This window comes from Agelaius phoeniceus, chromosome 6 (assembly GCF_051311805.1).
Source record: "Agelaius phoeniceus isolate bAgePho1 chromosome 6, bAgePho1.hap1, whole genome shotgun sequence".
Taxonomy (NCBI): domain Eukaryota; kingdom Metazoa; phylum Chordata; class Aves; order Passeriformes; family Icteridae; genus Agelaius; species Agelaius phoeniceus.
Window position 1 is genome coordinate 16,652,080 of NC_135270.1, and position 12,915 is coordinate 16,664,994.

The 12,915-nt window shown below is 39.6% G+C and overlaps 1 protein-coding gene across 1 annotated transcript in view; it reads right to left on the reverse strand.

Annotated features, from left to right (window-relative positions):
• The window catches only part of KCNQ1 (potassium voltage-gated channel subfamily Q member 1), a 330,737-nt gene that overhangs the window by 249,597 nt on the left and 68,225 nt on the right, over positions 1–12,915 (reverse strand). Inside the window, exons 3-4 of the mRNA XM_054634841.2 lie at positions 2,222–2,348; positions 354–432 (exon numbers count right to left, since the gene is read on the reverse strand). Coding sequence (XP_054490816.1) covers positions 354–432; positions 2,222–2,348 — 206 coding nt within the window. The remainder of the gene's footprint in view (positions 1–353; positions 433–2,221; positions 2,349–12,915) is intronic.

Genomic DNA, 12,915 nt, shown 5'->3' on the forward strand with positions numbered 1-12,915 from the left:
CATCTTATAAAGAGGCAGCTTTAAGATGTCAGAGATATGAAGCATCAATGAATTGCTATAAAACTAAGCTAAGAAACTAAACCAGGCTTTGGGTAGAACCCACCTGGCTGGGGAAAGGGGGAAGGAGAATGAGCTTCTCTATCCCCACTAACCATAAAAGTGTTACAACAAAATTTTATCTCCCCTACACTTCATGGGATCACCAATACATGATCAGTGATCTGCTGTATTACACGACACTGGGCAGTGACTCATTTTCTCCTGCAAGAATTGAAACAGGAGGTAAATTAAAACAAAAGAAGAAATGCCACCTTGCTCAGGTAGCACCACTTTCTTTTATGGCATATAATTACCTGATAGCAGAGGTTGCAAAGACTTGACCTTTAGAGCCCACACAAAGAACTATCATGGAAGCAACAACTACAATTAAATCTGGAAAACAAAAGTCAATAGAAGAAAATTAATTAGCAGCATCTTGCAATACTTCTGCAAGACTACTAGAACCAAAGACCATATTACTTTAACAAGTTGAACAGTCACTCCTACTTAATATTTTTGTTTATATATCAAGAGATCTCAATTGTGGCATATAAAAAAAAATTCCACCATGTAATATCATGGAAAGGTTGTACTGAGATGGGTCCAAGCTGGCCACAGTCTAGAGGAATGAGGAGTTACTGTCAAGCAGCCTGGAATCCTTATTAGCTTTAACCCACGAGGAATTTCAGCAGCTTCCATCTATTCTCCCTTCTTCAATTCTTATTTTCTCTTCTGTGCTTAGACAGGATTTCAATTGACAGAGATTTTAAGGTTAATTTCATAAGTAAGAAAATTGCCTTATTATCATTTCATCTGTCCAGGTCTAAAAGGGATTGAAAATTGAAATTAGGGTAGGAGCCTAATTTAGTTTAAGTCAGTCAGTACTGTACTCTAAATCTACGTGTCTCAGGCCTAGTAAATTTTGGAAAGTAACTCTGTATTTTGGAGAATTAAATAGTTCTTGATCCATATCTGTGACAGCAGAACTAAATTCTGCTTTCCAAACTGATCTAATTTGGATGATGTTTCAGAATGCTTAGTGTTCTAGCACTCGAGAGAAATGGATTGTGGCCAGAAGGAAAAGATGCAAAGTCTTTTTATAGCTGCAGTCACACCTGAGATGCAGTTGCTATTTACCTACATATATACACACACATACATAGATTATATATATATACACACATGCATATGCATATGTATATATATACACACACACACATATATATATGGATGGATGCACAGAGTAGCTAACTCAATTTTATAATTGTAAAAATACCCAGGTACAGAATTTTGTAATTTACATTCGGCAAAACTGTAGACAGTTTATGGAAACCTATGTCCTGTACTCAACAACATATAACATTTCTGAGTAGTGGAAAATGTCACAGAACAAGAATTCCTATTCTTCCACAACTATACTCCTCTTCCAAGGCCTGACTGATTTATTTAGTCCATATATATTTCAAGCACTTAAGTACAGGGTCTTTACACTGTTTTTTCAATGCTGGCTAAGAAAATACAGATTGATTTTGAATTATCTTTCTTTTGGTGAAACTGTTAAATTAATGACAAGCATCTAAAAAAACAATGATTAGTGACATATATGGAATATTTGGACACAATTTCCAAGAACCCTTAGGTCATTTTAGGAAGCCAATTGAATCCCAATGGAATTGAGGTGTCCAGTTCCAAATGCATCACTGAAAATCATATTTTAATTCAACTGATACACAAAGCAACTGCAGTGCATCTATTGCACTCTACTATGCGACACACAGCTCAATTAGAGTGCAAAATAAACTCATAATAAACTAGTCAAATGGCTGCTAAGGGGAGAAAAAAAGGCTGTTCAGTATCTTTGAAAAAATATTTGGGGCTCTTGTATCTGGGACCCTCAGGTCACAGGAGACAGGACTAGGGCCAAGACTTATTCCTGGCAAAGCTTAAGATCATTTCTGAAAAGAAAACACTCTGCTCTTCTGGAAATACAAACCAAGCTACATTTGTTCTCAAATGACAGTGCCATGAGTTCCTGAAAGGAAATTCAGATCTGCATTCACACTAATGACAAGAGCTCCCGCTCTAACTTGGCTTCAAGTGCTACAGAAGTTCAACTTCTAAAAGCCTTTAGGGCAAGTTTTACTAATTGTTCACAGTGACTTTGCAAGCTCTGCATACTCACCAATGATTGAAATAGGCTTCCTAGCAAAACGAAGCCTTCCCCATACTCCAACGTATTTACTGCGGCATCCTGCTGACCATAGCCGAACCACATACTCTGTTCCAAAGAACACCACTAATACAATTTCCTACAAGAAACACAAGGGCAACTAGGTTAATTTTCCACTCCATATGTGTCTTTCATCTCTTTTTGGAATGTATTAGAAAGGAATAAATAAAATGTAAAATTAGGAAGGTGACAAATATATCAACTATATCAAAAATTATCTGAAGTAAAATAGAAAAACCTGTAAGAGTTGAGAAAGAAAATATTAGGAGCAAATTGAAATGCTTTGATTGCATGCAGTTTGGCTTGTCTACACGAAATAAAACTGAAAACCATTCTGTGCCATTCACTTGGTCTAATTCAAACAAAAGATTTCCTGATTGAGCCAAAGCAAATAAGCGGAGTCTGTATTTAGAAGATGAGCATTTTGCTAGTTTATTTCATTTCTGGAAGAGGTGTGCTTCATGTACCATCTACCAGATCAGCTTAACTTCCCCCTTATTTATACTTTTTCAGTCTCCCTTTAAGCTCACATGGATTGAAAAAAGGTTTCTAGCATCCATCACCAATATGTCAGTCTCCAGGTACACTGAAGACAAAGTGAGCTAACACACTTTTCCCATTCTCTTGTCAGCATTTTGGGGCTTCAGCAGAAACAGAAATCTAGTCCTGCAGCACTGCTGGTACCAAGCTACTTATAAACACTAACCTATACTAAGGTATGACTTTGGAAATGCCTCCAAGGTGACAGATGTCAAAGACACCTGATGTTCTTGCTGATTGGACAGAGGTACAGCTAGGTCCTATTTGGAACATCACCAATGTGCAGATAAACCCTGGGCTTTCCACAGACTAGATAAGCATGGCATACCCAGCATAGTTTCCTTGTGTATCGGGGAGCTACAATCCTCCCTTATTGGCCAACTCAATTAATAAACGGTCACATTTTCCATCAGAGCCAACAACAAAATCTACTTACTGAAATGGTAAGAGTGGCTTGTCACTGAAAACACACAACACATGGCATAAAGTAAGAGTGCAGCTGAGAAACCAGTCTCAACATGTCACAGTTACACAGGTTAGTGCAGATTAAGAGAATGAGCCCCTTATTTCAAAGTGTGATTTCACATAAAGAGCAACTGCAGAGAACACAATGTGCTGCTGAACATTCTATCCAGCCCTCTCACATGTCTGCAGGGCTCACTGCTGTTTTGCATAACAAATTGGCAAACAGGACTCAAGGTGGTACCTATGATTATTTTCTTAATTGACTGATATAGCCAGGACACAGCCCTAGTTTAGACAAGAAGAATAGGAGCCATTATCACCTTCAAAAATGCATGGGATATTGCCCTGAATACTGAGCAAAATAATATGGCTGTACACAGTAAAAATAACAGGGAAAAGGTAGGTATCAGGTGACTTTGCTATGATATTTTTGTGGATCTAAAACATCTTGGTGGCATAAAAACCCTGTTTATCTCAGGGCAAGAAAATGTTGAAATTCAACTTTGTGGTATTTCTAGCCAAGCTGGTAGAACATGAGCCAGGGCTCTTCCCCTTAATTTCAATGTCTCATAACCTATGCAAGATGTCAGATGCAGTAGAACATCACAATTGTTTATAGTCACTTGTATTCAAGGTAGATTTTTAAGATAAAATACAACTATCAGAGCATTGGTTGTAATAAACAAGCCCTTCAATCCAGCCAAGAATCTCTTCTAGAGCTTCCTTCTGAAAGGATCCACCAGAACCCTCCACCATTTTTTTTTTACTTTAAAATTGAATTATTGTTAAATATTTTCCAATAAGCTAAAGACATAATGAACATCATAAATTGAAAAAAAACAGCAGCTGCACCAGATGCTTTAAGGAAACCCTGTGTCTTATGACAAGCTTCAAACGCAATGACACTTTCCCTTTGTCCAATCTAATGTCACTTATGAACCAAAACTGAATGGGAGAATTAGGAGCTCTGCTTGACATGAGGTCCTAGGGAATTGTCACAGAAATCAGAGCACCTTCTCTGATCAGGTGACTGTATTTCTTTCACAGACCTAGTCCACATACCCTAATATCCAAGTGCTCTTCCTTTTGAAGAGGACTAGTACATTTCCCTTCATCACTGCTACCATGGAGGAAATTCCCTTTACAAAAGACAATTCCAACCACACGGGAAGCAAAAGCTGTCCTTCATTCAAAATAGCTCATCTGAGGAAGGGATAGAAAGGGATATATAAGGGTATATATAAGGATATATATATAAGGCTTCACATCATGTGTGATAGCACAGATAATACTATTCAGATATCCCCAAAAGCAATTGCCAAAAGCAAAAGAAGGGAAAAAGGTTACCTTGGCAAGGAAAGAAAAACCCAGAGAAAAAGTTACCATTTTAGCACAATGGACCCACAAACAGCACTGTGGACTGTCAGGATCACAGTTTCAGTTTTACGGGAGGAAGGCAGGAAGAGAAAGCGTGGATTGTGCTGTAAAGGAGTGAGCGTTCCCCACACAGGGAATTTGCATGGGAGCTGTGCCTATGCTTCCTAAAGCCCTCCATGGTTCATTGGCTAACAGGCACACCGGCAAGTATGCAAATGGGGGCTGTCCCAAAGACAATGGGACAGACACGCACTCAATGGTTACTGTCACCCAGCTCTTTGCGTGACATGCAGACAAGCTCAGAGAACACTGATTGTCCTATAGACTCCGCTGACTGCGGGGAACGACCAGTCGGCTTACACCAAGACACATTTTTCACTCCTGACGTTTTGATAAAGGCTTATTGACCTAAATGAGACCCAAGTTATTCAGGGAACATCGGGGGTGAAAGTGCACAAGCTGTTCTTCATGGTCATACACAAAAACGCCAGGTATCCATTAGCAACTGGCAAATTCCCCCTCCCCTGCCCGTGGCTCTGTGACAGACAAAAGTGTTTTTAATATCTTGTGTTGCATAAATCTAATAAGTACTCTCCTGGGGGTGGGGGAGGCAGATGAATTTCTGTCTGTGGGCTCTTACATTAGTGGCCAGAAACTTGTAGACAATAAAAAAAGGTACATCAGTTATTTTCCCCCAAGCTACTAAAACATTCCCTGTATTTTTCTGATTACCAACTTAACATGAAATTTACATGCACTAGAAGACAATAACTGCCTGAAAAACATGAGTGAGCATGGGAATTAAAGCTCAGTCGAGGAGTTTTCTTGGTTAAAATTACATACACACAAGTACTACACTGTGCAAGGACCCATTGTAACTTAATAGAAATCTTCTTTCTACAAGGTGAAAACAGAAGTGCAACACGGAGATTAAAAACTTACATGGTACAAGGAGCCCTCTAAGATGTGACAGTCATGTACATTCACACTATGGGCATACAGGGGCTGTCTCAAGAGAAAATACTTTTTTTTCCTTTAATTAATGATTTCTACATGGTACCCTCACTTCTTCCCTCCTTCCTGTTCAGCCAAGGTATGCCTTGTGCCATATTCATACCTTCTCAGCCACAATCCCAGCACAGCCAAGTAAAATATGCCATAATTTAATCATCTGGTTACAGTAAAGCTCTCACCATCCAATGAAGGAACTTAGGCAGGATCAATACAAACACAGTTGCCTGACAAATATGCCCATGCTATCTGATAGTGCCGTTCATACCTCCAGAGTTCCCAGGGTATTTTGCTAATAAATGCATCTGGAAAAGCCCTTCCTTTACTTCCCAATCCCCACTGTACTGAAAGAGCTACAATCCTTGGATGGGAGACAATACACTGTGAAATACAGTACAGTAGCAACTCCAAAAGAAATCACAGGGCCCTAAAACTTAACTGAAAGAAATGTTTTAAAGCTATTAGATTAATAACTTGAGAGGAAAAAACACAAAAAATCATGACACCACAACAATAGCTATTTAACAGATACAGAAATTGTCTCTGGGGGCTGAGAATGCATCTGCATAGAGAATATATTGCTTGAGGCTCTGCCTGTAGACCTCAAAACTATAACTGGTCATGAAGCATCACAGACATTCAGGCAACCATTTGATTGAGGTCATCTGAAATCTATTACAAACAACAATCTCTTGACTCTGTCTCTAGACTTCTTTCAATGCACTCCATAAATGTAAGAGAGGTAAAACACATTCTCTAGGAGGAGGGAGGCAAAGTGTACCATTATGTTATTCTGACTGGCTATAGAATACCCAAAACTGAAGAATACATACCGCTTATTGCATCTCCCATGGAAGTGTCTGCCCTAAGAGGAAGCAGAGATGACAGGCACAGGAAGACAAGAGGCATTGGTCTGGGGGACAACTTTAAGACTCCTAAGTACACATTTCTTGTACTGAAGCATTTCCTCCCATCTCAACATTTCACTGGGAATACAATTTTTACCCGTATCTGCAATATCACAAGCTCTATTACATTACCCTCATAGGAGAGATAAATCACATTATTCCCACAATTCTATCAAATCTGGCTTCAAGGATGATAAAGTTCCCACATATTTCTTTAAACAATTAAATATTCCCTCATGTAGCTTATGTAGGTATTGCATGCCAACAACCATTCCTTCAGCTCTAAGATTCCCGTGGCACTACTTGCACTGAAACCTATTATTTAGCCAAGGCAATGGAATATTGCTGCTAGAGAAGTGGAACCTCCTCACAATCTCAGGCAGCAATAGTGGATCAAGGACAAGCTTTTTTCAGAAGTCATGACAAGCAGGTCTCTGAAGGAGCCAAGAGAGGGGACAAGAGATCTGCTGAAGTTACAAACTGGACACTTGCCATCCATCAAGGGCTGTGTAGCTGGATTGGACAACAGGTTAGCATCTAATCAATCAGGGATACAGCATCTCTCTACTCCTCAAAGGTCAAAAAAAAAAAAAAAAAAGGCAGGGGCATGTCTCTCATATAGAGCAATCACAGACTCTTAGAACAGTTTGAGTTGGAATGAACATCAAAGATCACCTAGCTCCAACCCCCTGCCATGGGCAGGAAACTCTCCACTAGACCAGGTTGCTCAAAGCCCCATCCAACCTGGCCTTGAACACTTCCAGGGACAGAGAATCCACAACTCCTCTGGGCAAACTGTTCCAGTGCCTCACCACCTTCACAGTAAAGAATTTATTCCTAGTATCTGATCTGAACCTGCACCTTTCAGTTTGAGGCCATTCCCCCTTGTCCCATCCTATCGTAGAAAGCCCTCTCCAGGTTTCTTGTAGCCTCCTTTAGATACTGGAAGGTCTTCCCAGAGCTTTCTCTTCTCCAGGCTGAACAATCCCAGCTCCCAGTCCTGTGTTCACAGGAGAGGTGCTGCAGCCCTCTGATCCTCTATGTGGCAGTAGGTTGCATTTACACAAAACCCAAACGCTACAGGCTGTGTGATAATTCAGAGACCTGGAGCCCACTTCTCAGCACACTGTTCACCTGACACATCAGGGCTTGCAAAATGCTTCAGACAGCACTTCTGTACAGCCCGAGCAGCGTATGCAAATTCACAGCAGCAAAGGCAACTGTTTCTTCTAATCTCACCCACTTTGTATAGAGAGGCCCCTCTTTGTTCTATTGAGAAAGCCAGGATTGTTTTCCTGAAAGCTGTACTGTGCTTTCTAAGATACATAGAACAGCAAAATCAGATGGCCAAGGCGAGCGCACAAAGACTCAATAAAGTAAAAATCCCAACTTGATGAAGTACAAAGATCAAAAATAGAAAGACAAATGGTTTCTTGTATATATAAACACTTACTGAGCAACAGCAAGTCTCAAAACCCCTATTTAGGACTGGAGGTTTCTCTCCCCCCAACTTAACCTCCTCACTTCCAAAGAGCTTGTAAATTACATTTTTTCAGAGGAAAACAAATAATGCTAAGTTTTTTTAAAAATTTTAAAGCAAACACCCTTGGTTGTTCCTTTATTTCAAAAGACTGGTTTCATTTGCTAAAATTCTTTATCTAGCAAATTGAGCACCAAATGATGAAACAGGCTACAGAAAACCAAAAACATGATATCAGTATTAGATTTCCACCTTCAGAGGCCCATAATTAATCCTAAGTTACTGGACATCATTAAAGCTCCCTTATTATGTTTTCAATTAAGATGAAATAATGCTTCCATTAGTGTTCATGTTCTGAAAAAAAGGATGCTTACTAGGAGACAGAGCTAGAACAGTTGATTGTGATGAAGCTTTTTTATTTTCCCTTAATCGGTGCTGAGAGCACAGAACAATAGCACTGGGACCATTAAACAATACTTCAGGCCTGCAATTTTGGGTTGAATTTTTTCCAAAGGCTCCAAGCAACTAAATCCTATTGAATTTCAATAGGAGTCAGGCACCTAACTCCTTTAGGTGTATTTAAAAAGCCTTTTGCTGATTTCCTTCGCTCTCTTCTCACTAGAGGTTTCAGCCAAACCCAAATGCTGGCAGTTGGAATTTTTCCACCAGCCCCAAAAGGCCTCAGATGTCAGTGGTGTAACTCTGCACGTGAAGGCATGGCTGCCTTACAGCAGCTTTCCACACCATCACCCCTGCACAAGTCTCTTCATAATGCAGTTGTCTTTAGCTTTTGAACGTGGCTGCTGATGATATCCACCAGGAATTTGCAGACGTGCATTAAGCTGGGCTTGCACATTTATTTTAAAGAACTCGTTTTAATGTGGAGCTCTCCCCCATCACAAAGTATGCTCTAGAAGTAGACTTCAAACCCAAAGTAGTTGGCAAGAGAGAGAAAGTGTCAACATGCTAACCCTGATACAAAAATTATTAAAAATCCCTATTCCTTTCTGTTTATTTCATGTACCTCTTATTCAGGGTTTCATAAAAGTCTCTAGAAGGAATTCATTCAGGACCCTCTCTTTGAAAAATGCTCTGGCTTCTACCCAGTGCAGCATATGCTTAATTTTATATCTTACTGAATTCAACAGAACTATTCACCTACACTTCAGACGAAGCACACACGAACACAGTTCACAAATATGCAAACTCATTCATTAGTACATACAATATGCTAATATGAGTAGAAGGAACTGCTACTATTAAAAAAAAAAAATCAGAGTAAGCCAAGTAAGTCTGTATTTCTGTGTTACAGAGAACTGTCACAATAACACTATTTACACAGTGGCTACTTTCCTTGATCTGAGCATTTTCATCCTGTCAGGCATCTTGTTGCATGCTTTTTATTAAAACAACCTTTCTCACTCCTTTTTTAAAAAGCTACTTCATACCCACCATGCCCTACACCAAGCAGCTCATAAGTCTTGCCTTTGCTCCAGAGCCAACATGGAATTTTTTGAGGGACTTCAGGAAGAGACTGTATGCCTGCTGTTTTCCAGCTACAAAGTACAGGGCAATAAAAGCCACTGTGACTCCCAGCAAAGCGTATTTCCTTTATACCCTTAGATTATCACTTTACAACACTACTCCATTTTAAGAGAAAATAAATATTGCATAGCATCTCTTATCTGTAAGCAGAGTCAAACAAAAGGAAGAATTTGGCCATGATCTGCCTAGTTTAACCTGCAGTAGCTCCACTTTGTACATCTAAAAGGGAATATAAGGGTAGATGGCATTTTTAAGATGTAATGGTCAAGTTATGGACACCTGCTATAAGATTTGATAACAGCAACACCTGAAATCTAGTGGTTTCAGATATAATGTACTTTTTTTGTTGAGGCCATATTGTAATAGCATCCAGGAAGCATCAACACATTTGAAATTAAAAGGATCATTGATAAAAAAATATTTTTGTTCCAGTGGTTTTGAAAACCCACTACTCACCACCCACACAAATGCTTCAAGACAAGAAGCACTGTGGATGGAAGTACAGCTGGATATGCACAGAGACATCATGAGGCCCCCACACTGAGCTAATTATTTATGGCCTATTCCAACAGCTTGCTCCTGCAAAAGCAGATACAGAGTACGCAGAAGAGGAGTTCTTTCTGATGAAGTTCTAACTTCTTAACTCTCTTGTGCAGGCAAAACATCTCCCTGAGGCCCAGTCCTCCCTCCAAGAAGTAAGTTATGGAGTGGTCCTGTGTACTAGCCTTGCTTCAGGATCCTCAGCTCTGGCCTTGCTGCTCTCCTCTATGTGGATTTTGGTTTTTCTTTCTGGGATGTGATGTAATTTCCACAAGCAAGAAGAGTGAGAGGTCACCAAAAGCAGGACATTTAATTCCACACTTACTCATGATATCCTCTTCTTCTAGAAGAAGCATGTTTTCAAAATTCATCCTCCAAAACTAGGATTTCTGGCCTGAGCAATGAACAAGCTCTTCAAGAGTTTAAAAAGAAATAAATCTTAAGTGACTAACATTGGTTTCAACTTCCTCCAGATTAAAAAAAAAAAAAGGAAAAAAGAAAACAATTTTTGTCTCGTCTGGCAGGACAAAGCTCCAGCATAAAAACATGAAATTCTGAAACAAAATCCTTTCCTGGGTGACAGTCACTCAGTTACCAGCATCAGGTTCAGCACTGATAAGGGTTCAAGTACCATATTTCTGTTTGACATTCCTAACCCATAAACACAACCTGCTTTTGCCTCAACATACTTGAGCTCTCTCCCAGGCCTGCTCCAGGGAATACACATCATGCTCTTCCACACAGCTGCAAAAACAGTCACACACTAAACCTGCAGTCCAGGCACTTAATACTCCTCACAGGAAAACACATGTGCTAGTTTAAGCTAATAAAAACCCTCTCAGATGCCATATGTACACAGCCCATTCAGTCAGCATTTTACTGTTGCCTCTAAAATTTGTGAAGGAGGAGAGTTATTTGACATGCAAAATAAAGGTAACTGAAGGCAACAAAGTCAGCATTTTCAGCTAAGTGGCAAATACATTTCACATACTGAAGGCAAGTAGCTTCCTCCTGGTGCCAATTTCCTGCGCCCGTCCCAGCCAGCGAGCGCCGAACAGTTGTGGCTATCATTCAGCGCATCAGGATTAGAGCATTCCGAAATGGGAACTTAATTTATACCAACCAAAGCACACGGCCAGCGCTGTGCAAACTCTCTCCAGAGCTTTGATAGCGTTCCAAAGAGACCAAACTAAACTTACATTTGCAAAATGGAGATAGAAGCCAGATCTCTCTGAAGTTGCGTACCCCATTAACCAAGCTACCGTTATGTGCAAAGACTTATATTTTTATACGAATTCATGTTTCTATCAGTTTTGGGTCCAACATAAACAAATGGTGCAGAGGCAGCTCTTTGCAGAATTCAAAGTTACTTAAAGGAGAACTGCAGCTCTGTGAAACTCCACTCACTCACTATCACCTTTCCTCCGCTCCCTTTACAAATAAAGGACAAGTGCACTATTCATTGCTGCAAGAAAAAAATTCTTTAAAAAGCCTTGGTCTTCTCAGTAGTAGCAGCTGGTCTGAGCTTCAAGACATCAAATACCTCAGGAAGCTAATGGGCATTATATGGAATGAATTTTTAAAGAAACAAAACAAAAAACAAAACAAACAAACCACTAAGCTGGCATTTGGCAGAATTCAGCCACACCGTACTCAAAAGCTCTTTGGAAAAGGAGGGCCCTTGTAAAAGCAATGCCTTGGACATGTCAAGAATAAACTCAAGACTCTGAACAATGCCAAGCAAAAGTGACCTGGGCAGAAGAATTCCCCCAGCAGAGCAGTAATTGAAGAGTTAAAAACAATTGCAACTTAAAGCAATGGGCACAAGGAGCATGATTTACAGACAGATGAGCCTCTTCTGTGCTGGAGCACTAGGCAATGAAGGTCAGACTTAGAGTTCACTTTAAAATATACATTATTAGAAGAACCAAAGCATTGGTGATGCATTATAAATGCACTAACACATCAGAACTACCAACTGGTAGCAGTAGAGCAGAACTTCATATTGTTGCACTCATTTTTCTAAAGCTTGAGGCATAGCTGCTCTTTATGTGAACTATACTTCCAGGTAATTCATTGAAGGATTTTTTTGAGGGATAGCAGAATTTTCTAGGCCCTTCTCTCTGATCTGAGATTTACTGTTGCTTAAATTAGTAATTAAAATAAAGATATCTTTGTAAACCCACATTTTCCAAAGAATTTTTCCCAGCAAGTGATGAAGCAAATGTCAGTCTTACTCCACAGTTAGATGAATTCTGTCAATAATTATAAAACTTTCCTTGTTTTGTGGTAAGGATCTTTTTAATGTCAAAAGATCATCCAATGTTTTAGCCTACGCTTTATATCTTTTCAGTTTTCAATGCTTACTCTTTTAAAAAGCTGATTTTTGGACATCTGTCCTGCTTAAGCCTCTCAATACCCCATTAGATGTTAGATATGATATCAACAAAAATACCCTAAGTCTAATCTGGATACCAAAGGCCTTACTCACAAATCAAAGAGCCAAGATTACCCACTGGAACCAAAAATGCTCATCCCACACAAAAATATATGTGTTCAGCAACAATGGAACTAGTGAAAACTCACACTTGTTGTCTTACAGAAGTGAAGCAAGAGGTTATACTAAAGAAAGGCGAGTCCTTGCTTTAAACATACCCAACCTCAACATTTACTAACTCACGACACAAACCACCACTCTGTGTAAGTGGTAGCTGAAACACATGACATTCTTCACATCAAACCATTACTGAGAGGTTATAATGTTTTTTTCCACTGTAAAA